The 23,442-nt window shown below is 42.9% G+C and overlaps 1 protein-coding gene across 1 annotated transcript in view; it reads left to right on the top strand.

Annotated features, from left to right (window-relative positions):
- Window positions 1-4,196: 4,196 nt before the first annotated feature.
- Window positions 4,197-23,442, top strand: part of WWC2 (WW and C2 domain containing 2) — a 162,218-nt gene continuing 142,972 nt past the window's right edge. The window contains exon 1 of the mRNA XM_030564541.1: window positions 4,197-4,729. Within this exon, the coding sequence (XP_030420401.1) occupies window positions 4,599-4,729 (131 nt within the window). The 5' untranslated portion in view covers window positions 4,197-4,598. The remainder of the gene's footprint in view (window positions 4,730-23,442) is intronic.

Below are 23,442 nucleotides of genomic sequence, written 5' to 3'. Positions count from 1 at the left end.
TTTTACAACACTCCACATAAAAAGCACTAGTGAGGTCAGTATAAACTAAAATTTCATACAGACAATGACTTGTTCATACTGCACATAAGAACAGACATACTGGATCAGACCAAAGGTCCATCTAGCCCTGTATCCTGTCTTCTGACAATAGCCAATTCCAGGTGCCCCAGAGGGAATTAACAGAGCAGGTAATCATCAAATGATCCATTTCCTGTCGCCCATTCCCAGCTTCTGGCAAACAGAGGCTAGGGACACCATCCCTGCCCATTCTGGCTAAAAGCCATTGATGGACCTGTCCTCCATGAACTTTAGTTCTGTTTTTTAACCCTCTTATAGTCTTGGCCTTCACAACATCCTCTGGCAAGGAGTTCCACAGGTTGACTATGTTGTGTGAAAAAATACTTCCCTGTTTAAAACCTGCTGCCTATTAATTTCATTTGGTGACCTCTAGGTCTTGTGTTATGAGAAGGAGTAAATAACACTTCCTTATGTACTTTCTCCACACCAGATATGATTTTATAGACTTCTATGAGATCCCCCCCTTAGCTGTCTCTTTTCCAAGTTGAAAAGTCCCTGTTTTATTAATCTCTCCTAATATGAAAGCCATTCCATATCCCTAATAATTTTGTTGCCCTTTTCTGAACTTTGTCAATTCTAATACCTTTTTTACAGATTGGAACGCATACCATGGATTTATATAAGGCAATATATTTTCAGTCTGATCTGTCACTTTCTTAAGGATTCCCCAACATTCCCTTAGCTTTTTTGACCACCACTGCACAATGAGTGGATGTTTTCAGAAAACTATCCACAATGACTTCAAGATCTCTTTCTGAGTGGTAACAGCTAATTTAACCCCATCGTTTTATATGTATAATTGGATTATGTTTTTCCATTGTGCATTACTTTGAAATTTATCACATTGAATTTCTATATGCTATACACTGAAATGTAAGTACAATATTTATATTCCAATTGATTTATTTTATACTTCTATGCTAAAAATGAGAATGCAAGTAATATTTCAGTAATAGTGTACCGTGACACTTTTTTTTTTTTGTTATTTTGGTCTCTGATTGTGTAAGCAAGTGGTTTTAAGAGAGGTGAAACTTAGGCGTATGTGAGATAAATCAGACTCCTGAAAGAGGTACAGTAGTCTGGAAAACTTGAGAGCCACTGAATCGGATGTTCCAAGAGCCAGAGCAGGGTAAAAGAGTGGGGGAAACTGAGGGTATGTCTACATTAGAAAATTAGGTCAATTTAATATGTTGTTTTTTTATAAATCGATATGATAGTAGATTGTTTGTCTCTACTATAGACCATTAAATCAGCAGAGTGCATCCACAGTATCAAGGCTAGCATCATTTTTTTTTTTTTGGAGCTTTGCACTGTGGGTAGCTATCCCACAGTTCCTGCAGTCTCTGCCGCCCATTGGAATTCTGGGTTGAGCTCCCAATGTTTGATGAGGCAAAAACATTGTTGTGAGTGGTTCTCGGTACACATTGTCAGCCCCCTCCCCCACACCCCTGAAAGAAACAGCAAAAAAATTGTTTCTCACCTTTTTCTGAGTTACCTGTGCAGATGACATACTACAGCAAGCACAGAGCCCGCTCGGCTCACTGTCACCATACGTCTCCCGGGTACTGCTGGCAGACATGGTACTACAGTGCTACACAGCAGCAGTGCCTTGCCTTTGCAAGTTAGCAAAGACAGTTAGCAGCCATATTGTACCATCTGCTGCTGTCTCCTGGTTCCTCCTGGTCAGCCTCAGTGAGGTCTGTTGGTAGCTCCTGGGCAGACATGGGTGCAGTGCTGTAACAAGGGCAAGGCGAGTGAGGCACTTGCCTCGGGCACGCAAAGCAGAGGGGCACAGCTTTACCACCCAAGTAGGGTTGGAAGGGGTGGGGAAAAGCTGCGATCGGCAGCAATTCAGTGGTGGGTCCCTCAGTCCCTCTCGGAGGGAAGGACCTACCACTGAATTGCTGCCGCCGCTTCATTCATTCTTCAGTGGCAATTCGGTGGCTGGTCCTTCCCTCTGAGAGGGACTGAGAGACCCACTGCTGAATTGCCGCTGAAGAACCTGGAGCCAGCCCTTGCCTCGGGCGCAAAAATTCCTTGTTATGGCTCTGCATGGATGCTCCTGGCTGGCCCCAGTGAGGTCAGTCGGGGGCACCTGGTCATAAATGGGAGTGACTCCAGGTCATTCCCTTCTTTAAGTTTCATCTAATGAAGATTCATTCCTGCCCGGAACATCAGGCAAGCCTACCAGAGAGGCAAACAGCTGCTCCGGGTCAGAGCCACAGACATCATCCCGCTTCTATGATGAGCTGCATGCCATTCTAGGGGTGCCCCATCCCGGTTGCTTCTCTCCTCCCCATACCTCCTGGGCTACCTTGGCAATTTATCCCCCCATTTGTGTGATTGAATTAATTAATGAATTTGAAACAATGACTTTATTGCCTCTGCAAGTGGAGATCAAAGGGGGGAGGGAAGGGTGGTTGGCTTACAGGGAAGTAGAGTAAACAAAGGGAGTGGGTTTTCATCAAGGAGAAATGAACAGAACTTTCACACCGTAGCCTGGCCTGTCATGAAACTGGTTTTCAAAGCTTCTCTGATGCACAGCACATCCTGCTGCACTCTTCTAACCCCCCTGGTGTCTGGCTGCACTTAATCATATCGTCTGTTAGAATGGAGTTCTGATAGCATGGATTCATCTCCCCATACAGTGATCAGATCCAGTACCTCCCGTTTGGTCCATGCTGGAGCTCTTTTGCGATTCTGGGACTCCATGGTCACCTGTGCTGATCAGCTGGCCACGGTGGCCAAACAGGAAATGAAATTCAAAAGTTTGCAGGGCTTTTCCTGTCTACCTGGTTAGTGCATCTGAGCTGAGAGCACTGTCCAGAGCGGTCACAATGAAGCACTCCGGGATAGTTTCCAGAGGCAAATACTGTCCAATTACATCCACACACCCCAAATTTGACCCAGCAGGGTCAATTTCATCGCTAATCCCTTCATTAGGGAGGAGTACAGAAATTGATTTTAAGAGCCCTTTAAGTCAACAACGATGGCTTCGTCGTGTGGATGGGTGCAGGGTTAAATCGATCTAACGCTGCTAAATTTGACCAAACTCGTAGTGTAGACCAGAGCTGAGACAATAGTTGCAGCAGTGTCCTAGGCAGCCAGGAGGGGGTGTATTGGGGCAGTAACTTTACCACACATTTATTATAAAATAGAAGAAATTGGTGATATTGAGTTTTAACAGTGAATGTCTCATACTGTGTTTATAACTTCATACAACACCTCCCCCACCACCACCATCACCAACCACCTTAAAAACTTTAGGTTGCAAACCTAAGTGCTCACAACTCAGGAAATTCCTGGATTAAGGTTGTCTCTGCATCATCACATGGTGTTTCTTCCACATAGCCCCTGGCCTTATTCAGAGTACAAGCTTGATGATTAAGGGATACAGGGTTGCAATGTTGCCCAGTTTTGTAATATCTGAGAATTTATTTAAACTCCTAGCTACTAGAGCCGATTCACTAGGTGAGAACCTCAATTTACTGGTGTGTTTAAATGAAAGGCCCTAGCCCTTATGGCTGTGGAGAAAAGCTTGAAAACAAAAGCTGAGTGAACCTCAAGGTTCAGGAACCTGCAGTCAACTAAAAGGAACCCAGTCTATGTATTTTTTTTAAATTCTGTTTTCAGAGTCACATCTCATGATTTCTGGGAGCCTGCTGCATGATTTTCTGCCTATTGGAGGTTGGCACTAGCGGGTTGTCGGCTGCTGGCCCTGAGGAGCACAGACTAGCTGTAGTACCGTACAGTGCATGCTAGGCACGCCCCTCTGGCTCCTGGGCCAGGGCTGAGAGATCAGAGAGGGCATAGTCCTTCCACCAGCCAGGGGGTAAGGGAGGCTTCCCAGCGGGCCACTTCCACCCGCTAGGCAGCTGAGCCCCGGGCCCCCTTAGCTTGGGGGTGAGGGCTAAGTGCCGGCTTTCCGGGGGGCGGGCAGCGACCCTTGTGCTGCTCAGTTGGGAAGCAGCGCCGGGGCAGGGAAGCCCCTCCAGCTCGTGCCTACCCCTCTCCTTCCCCCTTTCTGCAGCCCTCGCCTGCTGCTGGCGGCCCCGCCGCGCCTGTCGCCCCTTCCCCCGCGGCGGGGTCTGTCAGGCCTGGGTCGCCCCCCCCCCCCGCGCTTGCTGTGGGCAGCAGCAGCGGCAGGGTTAACGCTGAGGAATGCAGCGGCGAGGAATGTGCATGCAGATGAGATGGATGTTAATCTCATGCTAATGAGCGGCGGCGACTGCTGCCCGGGGCTGAGCCGGGCTCCCCCGTTCCGAACCCAGAGAGCGGCTGGGCTCAGCCCGGACCCCTGCGCTGGTGCTGCTGGAGCAGGCGGCGGCAGCCTAGACATGGTGGATTGAACCCGAGCAGGGGAGGAGGGTTTCCTGAGCGATTGCAAGAGACTCTCTGCGCTCCCCGCCCCAGGCCCGGCTCCGGATCCCCCCTCCCCGTCCCTCGGCTCTACTGGGGGCTTTTCCCGCTTCCCTTCTTTCTTCCTGGCCCTATGGAGCAGCTGCCCCCGGCGCCTGACCATGCCTAGGAAAGCGGGGAATGGGCAGCTCCCCTTACCCGATGGCTGGGAGGAGGCGCGGGATTACGACGGCAAAGTCTTCTACATTGACCACAACAACAAGCAGACCAGCTGGATCGACCCCCGGGACAGGTGGGCACGGACCGAGGGAGGGGAGGCCCGGAGGGGATGAGGGCGAGGGCAGGCGTAGGGGGGACCCGGCAGCCGCAGTGTGAGCCCAGCTGAGAAGCTGCAGCCGGAGCCTCCGGGTTGGGGTCGGGGGGCAGGAGGGTCCCACCCCGTTATATAATGGGAGAGACAAAGGGGTGCAGCCCTGTGGCAGGGGATGAGGGTGGGGGTTATGTGTGGTGGGGATGTGTTGGGACTTGCGGGGGGGTGTCTTGCGCTCACTCAGATTGGAAGCGGACTGAAGAGGAGTGGGGAAGGGAGAGTGCCTTGGAAACTGAGGCATTCCCCCCACTAACAAACGCTGGGAAGAGGGGCCTGGCTAGCGAGTGCCTGTTTATCAAGGAAATCAGCCTGATCCTTTTGGCAGTTCAGTATTTATTGTCTCTCATTGATTTGGTTTCACCTTTTTTTTTTTTTTAACAGTATCTATTTTGTGATTTTTGTTTGGTGAACCCCATCCTTAATCTTATTAAAAACTAGCTTTCATGCTCTTTACGGTTAATATATGCAGCCTGTGTGTGTATATAGTTGTAGTTTTATTAAATCTTTCCTTCATGTAGTGTGATATTGAGAATTGGGGACCCATGGATCCCAGGAAAGAAAGAGATTTAAAAATTGAAAGCAGTTAGAATGTACTTGTCTGTCCTCTACAAACTTCTATAACAGTCTTTCCTGAGAAAACCCCCAGAAGCAAATGCTAGGCATCCCGTTGACTCCTAAGTATGGTATAGTTGGGTCTGAATCCCTCAGTTTGTGAAAGTGCAGGGCTGTGGCATTTTAAGTCTGCTTTACTGTGAAAGCTCAGGTCAGGAAACTGCCTGTCTCCTTGCTCCAAGCTCCATGAACATGCCTGATATTTGTAGCCCAAAATGTAGTTCTTATTTCTTTTTGTGAAGAAGCTAAGGCTGCAAGAGCTCTACAGGCCTCATCTATTAAGTAGGCCTCAGCCAGGCTAAATCCTTTCAGTTCCCCACCTAGAGACTGGGATGTTCCCTGCGTTTTTCATCCCTATATATTTAAACAAGAACCACAAAAGACAAAACTTGGGGATGGGAGGGAGTAAAACCAACTCAAACCCTTCTAAGGCACCAACTATCTTATGTAAATCTTTCAGTTCTGGAGAGGCTTTTACTTTATAAGCCACTTTTTAAACCTGAGATCTGTTTTAATTTGTGGCCTAAAAAGTTCTTAAATATAGGTTATTTACTTTGTGCATAGTGCAAGCTATAGCCTTATTATGAAGCCTGTTGTAATCCAATTATCAGAAACTTACAAATGGCATTATAAATTTATGGCACAAACCATGATGAATTATCCATGAAGGTCTTGGTTTATAGTTCCCTGCTGAAGTTAGAAAAGGCAGTTGTGATGAAGCTAGCTAGTGTCAGAGCCTTACTGCTTGTTAGATGCATAGTGAAAGTTTTGACAAGCATCATACACAGTCAGGCCTGCTTTCCTGATGTACATGGTATTGGAATTAACTGTTCTAACACTGTTAACCCTGTTGTGTGACTTCCTTTGTGCTTTGAAACAACTTAAATATATTGTAAATGTCAGTGACATGGTGGTGTTCACAGGACAGTGATATTTGTTGGATCTGTTTAAATATTTGGCTTCTGAAGAAGTTTTGGTAAATATTTTTGACTTTTGATAGTTAAAATAGAGAGTTTTTCAATGTTCCTTGAAATTAGTGTTTTCAGTTCAGTTTTGTTCTAGATTTGTGTTTACAAAACAGATGACAAGTACATAGCATAAAGCAAATAAAAAGTCAAATTATGATTGCAGTTATCTATATTACTGCCTTCTGAACAAATTAACACTTTAAAACAAAAGAAACATTTGACACTTGTGGATTCTATTGTCCTTAAAATGTTCAGCCATATTTATCTTGTATTTGTGTGATTAGTTTCCTAGTACATTTGAGTCTTTACTCCAATTACTACAGAGTTGTGTTTTTAGTTTTTAGTTTTTGTTTTAAATATGAACTAAGAGAATTACACTTTGTATCTCTCTCTCATCGTGCAGGGATTTCTGTAAATTAATTTCTCTTAAAAAAAAAAATAAAAAAAAATCAAGGTGCGAAAGAGGATTTGAAACACAATCAAGCTCCGGAGGCTAGATGTATTTTCTTTAATGAGGACTAATGGAGTGAAGTCCTTGTTAAACAGTGTAGGAGACAGTGTTTGGAGTAACTCTATTAACTCTTGTCAATCTTGTTTCTTACTGTTACAAAACAAACAGAAAGAGGTATGTTGCAGGAGGCACTTGAGATAATCCATAAAATAGTGGATATGGCTCAACTGAAACTGAATTACCTGTATGGAAAAGAGGCTGATTGTCCATGCACTATAAGATTTTAGTATCTGTACATGCAATCAATATTTAGATTGCTGACTAGATTTGGAATAGCAGAAATAACTTGTTTGAAATGCCCGTGATTACCTCACTCTGGGCTCTATTATGTTGAAAATATAAGTATATTAGAAAAATGCATGTTGATATACTATACAGGACAGATTAGAAAGCTGTCAGAAGAACTACAACATGAGCCTCCAGGTTTTCATCAATATAGCAATGTGTGGATTCTTAATGATCTTGGAATGTATCTAAAACTGTCAAGATGAAGTGCTGAGGTACTGTGGTGGTGATGTACTGGAAAGCCTGAGACTGACTTGTAACATACTTATATCTATTCAGCTAGGTATTTTCAATTTATGATTTACGTCAGGGAACTGAATAAAATAAAACAGTTGCATAATGTACTTGTGGAATACACTAGTACAAGGATTCTCAAATTCTTTCATAACTTTGGCTAAATCTTAATAAGATACTGTCTTGTGGGCAGCTTCCTTCCCATTTGCAATTCCATAACAGCCCGGGGGAAACCACAGCAATTGCTTAAAGATAAAAGCAACATTGGGGAAAAAAATGTAATACATTTTTAGTTTCTTTGAACTTGATTCAGCAGATGAGAATAGTGGGGGATCCACCGTCTTGTGACTAGGCAACTGTCTGAACTATCAGCAAGTGCTCCTCGGCTCACAGTTTGGGAACCTCTTTATTAACAGAGAAAAGACTAGATGTGTGAAGCATCTTTTGTGTGGAAACTGATCTGGCAATTGAAAATATTGATCATCCTTCAAAGCTTTGGCGAAACTTGCTTGCATAGGAATATATGCAATTTTTATATACATATATAGTACCAAATCTTGGCTAAGCACATTAGGCACTCCTAGGATAAGATCCTTGCCTGGCCTCCCCTCCTCCCCCTGCCCCAAATTCCCAGTTTAAAGCCATGTTGCTGAGTATATGGATCAGGCCTGCTGACATAATGATTGTACTCTGCACTACAAAGAAGAAGACCTGGAGTCAATTCATGGACCGGGGCTCAGTTTTGCTCACCTCAGTTGTGAGTAATCCAGTTGACTTTAATGGTTCTCATATTTGTTGGTGAGAATGATTTGGCACCTGACTTTCGTACTCTCCAAGTCCATGCATGCTGAAAGTGTGCTAGAGGTACTGTAATAGACTCTGCTGCTAAGGGGTTTGGAGTGCTTTGTTTGCATTGCTTGGCAGCGACCTCCTCCAAATACTTCAGGGGCTGTGTTGACTTGGCTAGAGGAGACTGATGGCTAAAAATCAGGACCTCTAAGGTATGGAGTGTAAAGAGAAGCAGAACTGAGCTGAATTCAAACTGGAATGCAAAGAGCCTGGAACTATTTTTATTATTTAAATCTACAGACTTGACAACCTTGCCTATACTACTGCTGCTTTTCTAAGCTACAGCAGACTGAAAACTAACCAGTTTTCTCAGTTCCACTGCTGCTGTTTAGAACCTATTAGGCAATGGTGGAATAAACACAAACCATGTCAGTTTCACTCTGTCTCAGCTTGGAAAGATATGAAAAGCGTCAGAGACCAGCTGTTGATTGGGGAGGAAGACCAAAGTAAGAGGTGGGAGAGGGATAGAAGAACACACATTTCCCTCCTAGTCCCTTTGTATTCGTTAAGAGGCTGAGGCAAGGGCAGAGTAGAATAGCCTAGAGTAGAAGAGAAGGAAACAGTGAAAATATGCTGCTGTTCTGCAGCAGCCAACAGATGTTGGAAGGGCTTCACATTTATTAGACACCTCATTGGAGGCTAGCATGAATGGTGGAGCTGCAAGGAGGGCTTAGCGACAGCAGCTAAATAGGAATCTCAGCTCCCTCCAGTTTCCAGAAATTGGATAGTGCTGGATTTCTCACCAGGGCAGTGGGTCTCCTTGTGTTTTGTGTTGGTTTCTGGGCAGTTAAGTGTCAGTAAATTTTGCATAGCCTTGTAGTGGCTGCCAGTCACCTTTAACAGATATCCTTCTAGTCATTTGCATAAAATGAATTCCATATAATAAAATCTGCTATCACAATTATCTCTGATAGATACACTTGTCAACAATCTCAGCAGAATATCAGGGAATGAATTAGCACGGGGGCTGAACTACCCCTCCTCTTCTTTGCCTCTTGTAGAGTTGGTGAAATGTATCTCTAGAGAATTTACAGATTCCTTTATCAAAGCAGTGATAGATTTATCGTGTTGTGGTGTTTGCCTATTAGAGACTGCTCTAGAAATATCCTGTCTGCATAACCAAAACAAGGGTTTGAAATAGTTACCAGACAGCTAGTTAGAGGTAGGTGTGAAATACAGTTATCTTGTGAACCACTGAAGTGGAGAAGAAGCCCAGTTCTCCATGCTTCTTCTAGCTTCTAGGATGGAGAGGGTGCTGGGATTTTTACTGGGGATCCCCAAATCCTCAGTGGTGCCATTTTGCTTTTCTGGGTTGGAGACACTGGACATTAAAAGCTCTATTCCTTCTCCACATGGAAGGGACAAGGAGCTTTATTATTTCTTATATTACCTAGGGGGGCCTTGTCATAGACAGGACCCCATTATGTCAGGTGCGCTACAAACACAACAAAAAGTCGATCCCTGCCCCAATCTTTTTGTCTCTTCTCTGTTCCTCTGGCGATTCCTGGTTGCTATCCTGTGAATAGCAGGGGGCATAGAAGGGACAGGATATGGGGAGACTTGAAGCTGCAACTGCTTGAGGAGGAGTGGAGCTGCTGCTCAGACATATGTTACAGGAAGGCTGAGAAGGAGGCGTGATTAGAGGTGGAAGAGGAGGCATGGGCATAGAGGTAGCTGGGGTATGGTGCAGGCAAGAGCTTTTGTGAAGATCCAAGTATGGACCCCAGGCAAGAGAGCTATTTGGATGGGGGCAGCGTCAGAGGGCAGAAGTACCTAGTGGATCTGCTCATCACAGAACTAAACAATGTTATCACAGATAAAATGACTTTCTGTTCGCATGTGTCTGAGGTGCTATGAAAATGTATTTGCATGTGAAACTTGGGGGTTGTGGTGGTGATGATTCTTTAACTGCAACGGCCTGAATTTCTTTTAAAAAGGGTAAATTTTAACTTTGACTAAAAAAAGGTGGAAAGTTCAGTTGTCTTTTGAAGAGCTGTGGTGTAAAATTTGGAGACTAAGTCATTAAACTATGAAATATAGGAATTTTAATACTGTTAAGTACAAATATCAACATGATCTTAACCGTGGAGTCACCAGAGTAAGTCTATTAAATAAATCTTCTGTATACTAAGGTACAAATGACCTTTCCTGTTCTGGTAGTGAAGAGGAGGAGTATGCAGCAGATCATCTGACACACCAAGTTGTACAACTTTTCTATAAACCATTCTACTGAGACCGATCATTTGGCATCTAACCCTGTTAGTGTGGTTCCTGACTTGCTTCAGTCTACATGCTAGCACTCCATCGTCCTTTACTCTTACCCCAAATAACTAGGTTCCATCCATTCCTGCAGGGTCTCTCCTGCTTATAACCAGTGTAGTGTGCTTCCTGTGAAACTCCCTAGTCCCTCACTTTGGTTTCAGTGGAAGTCTGGGAACTCGTTTCTCTGTCTGATTGCAGGGTTTTTCTTTTAAATAAACCTGCCTGGTGCAGGAATTGAACCCACAGTAAAATGCTAAAGGTCCCTGAACTCCTGGCATCAGACCTTCAGCTACTTATCCTGCCTTCTGCAGGATTGTGAAATGAAGTGCGAGGCAGAATTCTAATATTATGTGATACTATGATAGCATCAGCCAGTATTGCAGAACAGCAGTGTTTTTTGTTTTTTAACAAAATTGCGTCTTGTTCCATGTGCGTGGTATGCATACTTTTAAAAATATTGGCATTTGTTTACCATAATTGAAATACTATGGTGACTCTTGCCTAGGAGTGTTACCCCTTATATCTTTAACGATGATAGAACCCAACTCTTCTCCGATCAAAACAGCTAAAGTTGACTAATCAAAAGATGCTGGTGTGTGTCCACTTCTGTATGCAAGGTAGTGGCTAGGGCAGAGGATTGTTGGGGTTCTGTCCCCGGCCCTGCCACTGACTTCCTATGTGACTATGGGCAAGTTGTCAAAAAGTAACTGCACGATTAAAAAAAAGTAATAGAATACTGTTCATTTATTTAAATATTTTTCAATGTTTTCTACATTTTTCAAATATATTGATTTAAATTACAGCATACAAATGTTTATCATATCTGGCATGTAATTACCTTGCAATGCTGGCTACAAATGTGCCACGTAAATGCCTATTCTCACTTTCTGGTGACACTGTAAATAAGAAGAGGGCAGCATTATCTCCCCTTAAATGTAAACAAACTTGTTTGTCTTAGCAATTGGCTGAACAAGAAGTAGGACTTGTAGGCTCTGAAGCTTTACATTATTTTGTTTTTGAGTGCAGTTATGTAACAAAAATCTACATTTGTAAGTTGCACTTTCATGACAGATTGTACTACCGTACTTGTATGAGGTGAATTGAAAAATGCTTTTGCTTTTGTTTCATTTTTGCAGTACAAATATTTGCAAGCAAAAATAGTATGCACTTTGATTTCAATTACAACACAATATAATATATATGAAAATGTAGAAAACATCCAAAATATTTAATAAATTTCAATTAGTATTCTATTTAACAGTGTGATTAAAACTGCTATTAATCATGATTAATTTTTTGAGCTAATCGTGAGTTAATTCCGATTAATCGACTACCCTATTCAGAAGTATAAATATAATTATTAATAGCTGTGTATAATGTCTGTTGATAGTTGACATCAATAAGAGATGCGAGTCTGATTTTTCATAAACAGGGTTTTCAAACAAATACTGATATCATAGCAAGAGAGTAAGGCCCTGATCTGGCAATGTGGCTTGTGCAGGTGGGCCTCTAGGCGCATGCAGTATACCTCCATAAAGCTATCAGGAGTCTGCCTGTGCCAATTAGACTGCATGATCATGGCCAAAATTATATAGGGCTTGACCCAGGGGATATTGAATTGGTTTCCATATTACACAGGTTTAATAGGAAGTTCATTTGTGAAAAATGGTTTACTAAGCAGGGAAGGTGAAGTGGTTGGGACTGGATGAAATATAACTTTCTGGGATGGAGGGAGTACACCCGATGTACTCTAATGAACTTAATAGATTTTGAATAAATAGTGAAGTAGTTTTAAAACCATTGGTAACCATAGAACACAGCCTCACAGAGGGAGTGTACTGCATTTGCATTTGAAATGTATGAGTTATGAAACTTCCTTGTTGAAAACAAACATGCCGTTTAGTTCACAGTTTGCTGTTACCCAGAGTTGTTAAAGGAGAAATCCATAAATTTTGTGTCATTCCTTTTTGTTAAATGTGTGTTATCAATTGGGTTTTGGTCTAATTTTTAAACATTTCACTTGCTACCACAGATTGTATTATGTGCTCTACGCTAGGCTCTTCTTTGTTTCTACATATTCTTACTTAGTACAAGATCCAGTAGCTTGATTTACAACTTTTTTTTTTTTAAAGATATGACAAAAATGCAGTGACTCATGAGCATCGAGGAAGCTTTGGACTATAGAAGTAATTTATTCCAGGACATAATAAGTGGATGTGGATTCATAATTACTACATTACTGTAGTTTTTATATTTAGAAATTGGGGAAAATAAATGTTTAGGCTTTGAGCCTGTTGAGAGCACAGGCTTTTGCCTATTCTCAATACAGTATTGGGTTCTGAGATGACAAAAACCAAACGACCCCATGGTGCCTAGGCTTGCCTGTGAACATAGTGCAGTCAGTGTTTTTCAAGACCAGTTTTGTTTCTCATCCAACACGTCTGACAACTCCAAAAATCAGTCCTCTTCAACTCCATTCTGGTTGTACCTCCTCTGTTGTATTTGCATTAATCCTGTAAAGCATCTTGGGATACAGTTGGCAGGATCTGGGCTTTATTTTCTTTTGACCGTTCATGCAAGCCACTTGAGCATGTATGTAACTTAACTCACGCAAGTTCTTTCATAGAAGTCAATGAGACTAGTCATGTGAGTATATTATGCACATGCTTTAATGTTTGCAGGATCAGGCCTAACTTGTATTGTATTTTATTTGTTTATACAGATTAGACACTTTTGTATAAAAAAATTACTTTCTCTAACGAGAGAATGGCTTGATGGTGAAAGATCAGACATCTTCAGAGGTTTGAATCAGATGTCATCTTTCTAAAGTAAACGAATGAGTTAAATTTCCTGAGTTTGAATGCAGAGCTCAGATGATAATCCAGAAACTGAGGTCCTTCCTGGCTGTTCGGCAAGAATGTTAGATTTAAACTTTTTTTATTAAAGCAAATGTTCAAATTGTCTCCTACACAGGTTAAAGAAAGAGTATCTGTACATCTGCGTATAGTGCCAGATAGCAACTGTGAAAAAACGGGACAGGAGGTGGGGGGTAATAGGCACCTATATAAGAAAAAGTCCCCAAAACTGGGACTGTCGCTTTAAAAACAGGACATCTGGTCACCCTAAGTGCTTAAATTGTCCAAAAGTACAAAGGTTGGCTTGAAAGTCATAAAACGCATAGAGTGCAAAATCAGCAACATTCCAAATTAAGGTTAATAAATTTAACTACTAAGGCACTTGGTAAGTATAAGGGCTTGCCCTGATGTACTTGACCAAAAGTGCCCCGACCCTCCCTCCCTCTCCTTACGTTGTTGTGAAGTGTATCGAATGACTTCCTCTTGCCCCAGTGTGACTGCCTCCAATAGTAATGTTTATATGGCTTGTGAAGTGAGCTTAGATCCATTGGGATGGAAAGCACTTCCTGTGTAAAATGCATTCCACTGTAACTGAAGCAAATGACTGTGCTGTACACAAAGATACGTGAATTAGGTAACAATCTGGCATGAAGTGAAGACCTTTTTAACCTCTGTATTGCAAGCATTGCAAAATATAAAATGAACTTTATACATTTACAGTTGTCCTAGTGAATGGTGGAATGTTGTAGAAATAATCATCTGACATGCTTACAGAACATTCTTCACATAGTATTCAAATGATTAGAGAAATTATGGGATGCAGCAGAGCAGCTAAGCATTGAGCTGTTTTAGTCAGACATTGTGGTTTACTATTGTGGTAAGTGAGACACAATACATAGCAGCTCACATAGTAAACAGATGATTTGTTCTAAGTTGCTCAACCTCAGGTATTTTTTTTTCCCATTTAGCGTGTTCTCTGTTTATCATTCCTAAACCTCTTCTTTTGTGCTTTCCCTTTTAAGAACATGAGAACATAAGAACGGCCGTACCGGGTCAGACCAAAGGTCCATCTAGCCCAGTATCCTGTCTACCGACAGTGGTCAATGCCAGGTGCCCCAGAGGGAGTGAAGCTAACAGAGAATGATCAAGTGATCTCTCTCCTGCCATCCATCTCCATCCTCTGATGAACAGAGGCTAGGGACACCATTCCTTATCCTTCCTGGCTAATAGCCATTTATGGACTTAGCCACCATAAATTTATCCAGTTCTCTTTTAAACATTGTTATAGTCCCAGCCTTCACAACCTCCTCAGGTAAGGAGTTCCACAAGTTGACTGTGCGCTGTGTGAAGAAGAACTTCCTTTTATTTGTTTTAAACCTGGTACCTATTAATTTCATTTGGTGACCCCTAGTTCTTGTATTATGGGAATAAGTAAATAACTTTCCTTATCCACTTTCTCCACATCACTCATGATTTTATATACCTCTATCATATCCCCCCTTAGTCTCCTGTTTTCCAAGCTGAAGAGGCCTAGCCTCTTTAATCTTTCCTCATATGGGACCCTCTCCAAACCCCTAATCATTTTAGTTGCCCTTTTTTTGGTCTCATAGCTTGATACTGCTAGTGAACAAAAGTTTGAGGTTCGCTGGGTGATCATGTTATGCTTACCAAAGTATAGAAGTTGGATTGCGTATAGCAAAACAGAGCATCTGGAGTGATATGGCTTACTTTTTGTTGGATCTGTTTCCTTACTTATGTTGCTAGTTGCTATCCATTGTTCTCCTTTGCTTGCTAGGTGCTGTGATCCATATAAAAGATCCATGGACTTCTGCAAATTTCTGCTCAGAACCTGCCTGACCTCTTCATTGGGAATACATCCAAACTATTGAAGGTTTCATTTCCCAGACACTCAGATTTAGCGTGAAGAATTTACCTGGCTTGGAGAACAGAGTGTATTTTTTTTCTTTTTATTTTCACTCTGCCCAGTTTCTGTTTTGATTCATTAATTCTGGAAAGTGCCCTCTGAAGCAATGTAGGCATTTTAAACAACAGAAGTTGGTGCTAGAATTAGATTAGCTGTCACAGAGATGTGTGACCTGCATCCAGGGGCCTGTATCTGGCTAGGCAAAATAAATAAATAAAAAAAAAAATCTGATCTTCCATAGAGGAAGTGGTATTATGTGCCATTGTTCAACAATCCTTCCCCTGCCTCTCTTTTCTGTCTGTTCTAGCTCAGTGATTTGAGCAATGAGCTGAAGCTGTTCATTTTAGGAGAGCTCCTCTTCCCCCTGATAAGCCTACCAGAAACTTCTGGTGAACATACTCATTGGATGTCCCTAATGTTGAGCAGTGGCCATGTTTCTCATGTGGCCCTCTAAATGGGAGGGCTGCCAAGACATATTGAGAAAATGGGCTTCGGACCTACCAAGAGAATGCCACTTGCCTCTCATCTTGACTTCCAGGAAGAAATCTGTTTGTTACAAGATTACCTTTAAAACAATCTTATTTTAATATTTGAGATTTTTGGATACCAGACTTTAAAAATGACTAAAACTGAACTTCACTTTAATGCTGGATGTTCATTTTTGTAGGGGTTTCTTTGCCATTGAAGTTCACCTCCATAATAGATATAAAGATAACAGCTTTGATCTTGTCCTGAAGGACTTATCTTCTATATGTACTAATTCAATCCTTAGGATATGTCTGCATTCAGTAGTGGATTACCGCATGGGCCCCGGTCACTTTATGACTATGCAGGAGCGCCGGCACTCTGGCCCTTGCTCCCTGCTCCTCCTCTCCCCTCAGTCCTGCTCCTCTTCTTCCCTCTGAGGCCCCATCCCCCGGCCAGACCAGAAGACAGAGCCTGTGGTAGAGTGAGCATATTCCCCCTGCCCGGAGCTGGTCCAAGCTCCCTCTCCCTCTTCTCTCTGTGTGGAGCTGGCCTGAGCCACTTGCTCAAGCCCATTCCTCCCCTGTGCAGGGCTGGCCCAAGATCCTCTCCCCACCCCTAGGTGATCAGTTGGCAAGAGCAAATGGGACAAATGCCCAGTTTTGCCAAAATGTTGGGACATCCGGGGCCAAAACTGGACATATAGTTAGTTATCCTAGGCCAGGGGTTCCCAAACTTTTTTTTGTTTGTGCCTCCCCCACCAGGTTCTTCCCCACCCCCTGGGAGCGGGGGCCAGAGCCAGGAGCAGGTGCTGGGGGTCGCATTGAGACTGGGGGCTGCGTTCGGGAGCCAGGAGTGTGGCCACGACCAGGAGCAGATCTGGGGCTGGGGGTAGGGTTGGGTTGGGGCCAGAGGGGAACTGGGGTCAGAGCAGGGCTGGGTGGTGCTCTCCTCCCGAACATTCCTCTGTGTCCCCTGAAGGGGGCATGCGCCACAGTGACTGTGAGGCATTGGGGAAAGTAGAGGAGCAGAGTGTGGAACTCGTGGCTGGGGTGGGATGTGCAGGGGCCCAAATAAATCTTAATCCACCTCTGCCTGCGCTACAGCAGTACAGCTGCATCTATATCACTGTAGTGTAGGTACTTGCTACAGCAATGAAAGGGATTTTTCTATTGCTGTAGTAAATCCACTCCCTCTGAAGCAGTAGGTAGCTAAGTCGACCTAGTGGTATCTGTACTCGGGCTTAGGTTGTCTTAACGTCGTACCCTTAGGAGATGTGGTTTTCACACCCCTGAGTCACATAGCTACGTCAACCTAAGTTTCAGCTATAGATCAGGGCTTAGGCTATCTGCTGAGATTGCCAACCATGATGTAATTGTAATGGTGTTTTCCTAACTATCTGCTTGTTTCATGGTGGTCTCCAAATATTTGTTGGATAGTGACTTTTGGTTGGAAAGGTGGATTTGAACCAGTGATCTAGAGAGACTGCTCCAGATCCCATTACTAATGCCATAAACAATTCAGTCCACCTGGGAATAGGCTTTCTGTTTGAAAGAGTTTGCAGTATCATAGATAACAGCACTTCATTTTAGTAGTGCGGTATGCTATTCTGTCACATCCATAGAAGTGGGGAGGGGATTTGCTGAGCTGCAGTGGAATTTTTTTTTTCTTCTTCCAAGAAGTGATAAGATATATTCAGAAAGTCTGCTTTTGTGATTTGTCTGAAGGTTTTTAGGCACCTGGGCATCCTTAGTGTGCCACAGACCTGAAATGAAGTTGAATCGTGTCAATGGTGTCTAAGATGTGTGTGAAATTTAATTTATTATAATATGCCACTTGTGTACTGACAGACTAAGGTGTTGTAAAGCTAATCACTGGTTTTAAATAACACCAAATGAAAACAGTGTTGAAAAGGTACTTGCATAGAATGTACTGTTGAAATAACAGTCAACTAGTATCTGTGCTGGGTATTTGGATGCTAAATGAAATATCAGATATCCAGAAACAATATCCATTGTGCAGTAAGGATGGCTCTTGAGCAGAAAATGTTTTTAATTAGAGAGAGTCATCTTTAGTACATTCAGGAGTTATTAATGTTAAAAAGTTGTTTGGTTTTTTTGCTGACTTCTCTTGAAGATATTATAATAAGGTGAAAGTACGTCTATGTGGCATATGTTTCAGGAAGTGGCTCTATTACCAGACTTGGGTCAGTCTGCAAAAAGTCAGTTAGCTCTTATGTGATCAAGTATTAACCTAAAATCTCACCATTCTTGGAGCCAAATGCAAAGCTCTACTTCAACCTTGACTTCCCAGATAACACAGTCTACCATCTTAATAAATTAAGAAAACACAGTTTAACCGTAGAGTGGGGAAGATAAACAACATATGACAGACATTAATCATCAGTTTTTCTCATTGGAATGCTCTCTGATAGCACAATCTGAGACCCTGAATGGAAAAAAATACGGTAGGCATAAGAGACTTAATTGTGATATTTGGAATTGTTCATTTAGGAGTTTATGGCCCAAGTGAAATTCTGTTAAGACTTTCAGAGCTTGAGGCTGAAAAAACATTTTCTCTTTAACTTTTTATTTTGTTTGTGAGTTGATTAAAAAAAGTAAACAGTGAGTGATCTGTTGGGAGGTGTCCATTTAAAACTGCTTTTGGGCAGGATGAGAGCAAAAGAGAAACTTTTGTTTGGAAATCTGTCTCAGAGAGTCAGTTACATTGCTTCAACCAACTACATTTTGTAAGGTGGAAATTTTGGGAGAACATTGTATCTGCCATAACATGTTGAAATTGAGCATTGGGAAGGTTTCAGATCACTATTAAACAGGTTAACAGAGTGAACCATGTAGGGAGCATTTCAGTCTGGCCACAATCCCCGGAAACTGTACAGAAGAAAATGCAACCTAAAAGAGGCCATGGAAGTGGGAATCTCCAGATGGACTTCGTATACAATGTGCCCTGGGTAAAATGATGGCAACTGATCACTAGCTAACTTCTAATGTGAATAAATGGGCTTTAGGAGAGGGAGACTGTTGGAATCCCAAAAGACACTTCTCTTCTGTATGAATGAAACAACTTTAAATAATGGTGAGCTACATAGGCACGTGACTTAGGAATGTGGGGGGTACTGCAGTACCCACAGGTTTTATGAGGAGTGCCGGCTGCACACGCAGGCTCTCAGCTTCTTGCCACGCTCTGGGCTGAGCCCGTGGGGTCCCAGTTGCACCCACAGGGGCCTGGCTGCAAGTCCCACGCCAGGGGGTGCATGCGGGATTCTGACTTCTGGCTCTGCCTCAGCTGTGGGGGGGAAAGGGGGGGTGGCATGAGGTAAAAAGTATGGGGATAGTTTTTGCTGGCTTTCAGCACCCTCACTATAAAAAGCATTCCAGCACCACTGGTGAGCTATGATAGCTGTGAGGGAGCAGCATGTTCACTGTAGCTTTCCAGTATTAAAATCTGCAAGCAGTTATGTGCCTCCACCTGTTGTTGGACTGTTCTCACTGGATCGTTTTGAGCACTGGCAGTGTGTTTGGTATTTCACAACACATTGAAGACATAGCCACTGCTCAAAGAATCCTAGTCTTCAGAGTTGATAAGGAAGTCATACATAGCACTTGGTGGGACCAAGAAGTAGAAAAGTCACATAAGAGAGAGCATTTAAACAAAATTAAAAATAGCACTTATGCCGGTGACACACTGTAGGCATATTGGATACCTTTCTGGGAAAACTCTTTTTAAATGAGAGATTGCCAAAAAGACTATCCATTTGACTCTCGGAGTTCATGCTGTGAACAAGTGAAAGTTTCAACTGCAAATTGCAGTGTTTGACTTCTTTTAATCATACATGTAGCTTACGATGCTCTATTAAAACCAATTTCTCTACAAAACAAGCTTTTGCTTGATTGGAAGCTAACTAGCCATTATAAAATCTTCTCCATAGGGAAAGGAAGGTTGGCCTAGTGGTTAGGATTTGGGAAACTTCTGCTTTGTCAGACTTCCTATATGACTGTAGGCAAGTCATTGAGTATTTGTGTCCTAGTGCCCATCTGTAAAATGGGGATGATCACCCCAATTTACAGCGGGGTAATGGGTGGGGCAGGAAGGTACAAGTAAGTAAGATATTTTGCCACTGTGCCCAAGCTAAGTTGCAAATGAAGTGTGTTGTTTTTGTTTTGTTTTGTCTTTTGTGTGTGTGAACTGGCTGACTCACAAGACGGAACTTGACCTATTTTGGGTCAAAAAAATCTGGTATAGAAACATATGGGTTATGATCACTGATGACTTGAGGAATCCGTCTATATACAATGTATGAATTCTGATTGACATTAAGAAGTTGTTATATCATGGAATGCCTTTATGTGGACGTGGCAGCCACCATTTGCTTATGCGCCGTAGCATGTGTCTGCCAGACTAGGGACAATAGTTGGTCATTAAACTTTAACTGGTCAACTGTTCAGATGGAAACACCTTGGGTCAATGGATTGACTAAAGGTGGGAGAAGCTTGTGCATTCAATTATGCACTGAGAGGGAGTGGAAAATCCCCAGCAGCAGAGTTGAGGTGTTGGTGGGGGGGAGATTTACAGAGCAAAAGTCAGGAAGCTTTGGGCGGGAGAGAGGCATATTTTCATAGCAGGGAGTTTGGTTAAACAAGGGAACCAGCTAAAGTGAGAGAAGGCTAGTTGGCCGAGGGAGGTGCCGTGAGTCTAGACTGGAGCAAAGTCATGAGCTCCAGGAGTAGGATCTGAGGCCATGGCTACACTGGCGCTTTACAGCGCTGCAACTTTCGCGCTCAGGGGTGTGAAAAAAACATCCCCCTGAGCGCTGCAAGATACAGCGCTGTAAAGCCTCAGTGTAAACAGTGCCGCAGCGCTGGGAGTGCGGCTCCCAGCGCTGCAAGGTACACCCGTAGAGGATGTGGAGTACGTGCAGCGCTGCGACCACACTCGAAACTTCAAAGCGCTGCCGCGGCAGCACTTTGAAGTGCAAGTGTAGCCATACCCTCAGATGCTCTAGACAACTATTCCCATGCCCAAAAACTCTCCTCCAGAATGGCAGGGAAAATGCCAACGTGTGTTTATTTTGTCTAGATCTGTGTATCTTTCAAGTATACAGTATAGAGTAATGGTGTTTACAGTCCTGTGCAAAATGTCTGTCCACTTTCAATGTCTTGTGTCCCTGAAGAGTTAAACAGTAAATTCAGAGTGGTGGGAGGAGGTTATTGTAAGCTACAGAAAGGAAAGTCTGAGGGGCCAGCACTAGTATCAGGGCTGAGCAATTGGACTTCAGGGTCCCAGCTCTCAGAAGTAGGTGCTAAACAGGATCTACACCCTTGGAATAATGTCTAGAGACCATAGACAGGGACAGTGCCTGGAGTCTGCTTGGATTTGAGGCTTAAAGAGCACACAGGGTCCAATGAGCTGAGTCCCAAACACAACAGTTTGGAGAGTATCCAGCTGTGGGAGGGAACTTGCGTGCGTGTGTGTGTGTGTGAGAGAGAGAATATCACTTTCTTCTAGTAGGTGATTGGAGAGGGCTTTGTTCTAGCACAGGAGAGCCTGGTAAACTGTGATCCACATTTTTCAGTCTGTTCAAAAGTTAATCTGTGAAAGAAGCATGGTAGGCAGCTTGTCTGTCAGTGGTGATTTCACCTGCCAGGGCTCTGACTAGCCACCTTGGCATGCAAGTGACCTATCAGCACCATGACAGAGGAAAAAGAATTTCTCTGGTATTGTTTTTCAGCAGGGAGTGATCTGCAGAATGATGAGGGGAAGGATAGTCTTGTGGGCAGGTGTTGGACTGGGAGTCAGTTTGGGGTTCAGTTCCTGATTTTACTATGAACTTCCTTTTGTGACCTTGTACAAATCATTTACTCATCTGTAATATAAAGATTATATCTCCCTGCGCGCACACATTCATGCACGCATTCTCCCACCTGTTGTCAGGCTCCTAGTCATAGATTTTAAGTGTTTTGGGCCAGGGACTGTCTCTTATTTGTTTGTACAGCACCATGCATGCCTACACCACATTTACACAGCCCTTTGGCCCCTGCCAGCTGATCTGGGCTAATCATGGGTTTTTAACTGCAGTGTAGACATACTCTTAATGTCGTTCCTGAAAGTATAACTATTTTCAGCACCTTCAAGGTGGACCAAGGCAGGATGCTGTCCTAAGGAATCTGAAGACTAAAGGGTGAAGCAATCAGGCTACCATTCATTTTTATTACTGAGAGCACTGAAGGCTGTTGTCTGGACCTTTAGTATATTTCTTGGAGACCTAAGGGTTAGAGGTCCTCTTTGCTATATGATCTGATCTTATGGGGGTGTCTGTCAATCTACACTTCACCCAGTCTCTCTCTCTCTCTCTCTTTGTGTGGGGACGGGTGTCATTGTCTTCCCCCACTGTATGTCCTACTGCTTGGAGTTTTCCTGAGCAGCATTGTGAACTTCATCTGATTCTTATTAGTTTCACTGGTGCCCACTTCTTCTATTCAGAAGTTTGTGAAACCTGACAAGACCCTGTGCAGTGTTACTGTACGGCAGTCTGGGGAAATCTCTGAGCAATACAGAAACTGGCCCTTTCTCTCTGAAGATCTAGGAAAACAACAGTGCATCAGTTTACCTTTTGGTCTACATTTGAAAGTGTTGCCATCCATAAGCGCTAGCAAGTACATATTTTTATTAAAGCTTTAGAGTTTGCTTATGTTGATAGCATTTGTCTGGCAAAGATTTTTGTTGCCACTGAGGATTGTCTCTTTCGAGTCCTGCAGTTAGATGCTAAATTAATTTACAGTGGAGCAATAAGGCTAGTGTTCCTCTTTTTTTCATACTAAATTAGCATAGTCATAACATGAAAGACATTTTATCTTTTCCAAACTTAGAACTCTTGGAAGGGACTGATGTCCAGCAGTTCTCTCCTGAAAGTGCTCAGGAGTAGAAGACGGAGTGTAAGTCTTCTGAATGGCATCTTGCTGTACTCAATAAATCATAGTAGTTCCTGTCCAACAATCCAGTTGTTTTAAACAAGTAAGGGTGGAGAGCAGCTAAATTAATTCCATCCCCCAGCCTCAAAAATTATATCCAATGGTGAGCCAGTCTATGGAAGACTGATACGTTTGGTAGTGAACAAAGCAGACCACTGACTTTCCTGTGGAATGGCTGTTTTCATTGTCTCCCCTTTAGATTCTAAAGTTATGTTTGTGCAAAGGTCTTGGCTTTTCATTACTTAGCAGTCTAGCTTCTAGTCACAAGACACAGAGTACTCTGCACTGGGGTTCCAGATTTTTACCTGGGGGCTTGATATGTTTTTTAATATCATCTTTAAAATTACTATTCAGAGAGGAGAGATCTGCAGAGGTTCTTGTCTTTTATGAAGTCTCATTATTCCTGTGACAAGTTCAATATGAAAGATTGACTCAGATTTTTATTATTTTTTTAGTATCACTGTACTTTTCTACATACTCTCTGTCTGGATGACACCAATAAATATTGGAGAAATAGTTCTGTGACATGAAGTTTGGTCTCCTAACTGAGTTTGGTGAATTCAACTTAAAGTAAAGCTTTTGTATTTGGTTTTCATTTCTTACTGACATTTGTGAACTGCCAGTTGCATACTTGATTTGGATATGTTCTGTCTTGAAGTTGTCATGCATTTAGATGACCTG

This window comes from Gopherus evgoodei, chromosome 5, assembly GCF_007399415.2.
Source record: "Gopherus evgoodei ecotype Sinaloan lineage chromosome 5, rGopEvg1_v1.p, whole genome shotgun sequence".
NCBI lineage: Eukaryota > Metazoa > Chordata > Testudines > Testudinidae > Gopherus > Gopherus evgoodei.
The sequence above is the reverse complement of the archived record's forward strand: the minus strand, read 5'-3'. Positions and strand labels throughout refer to the sequence as shown.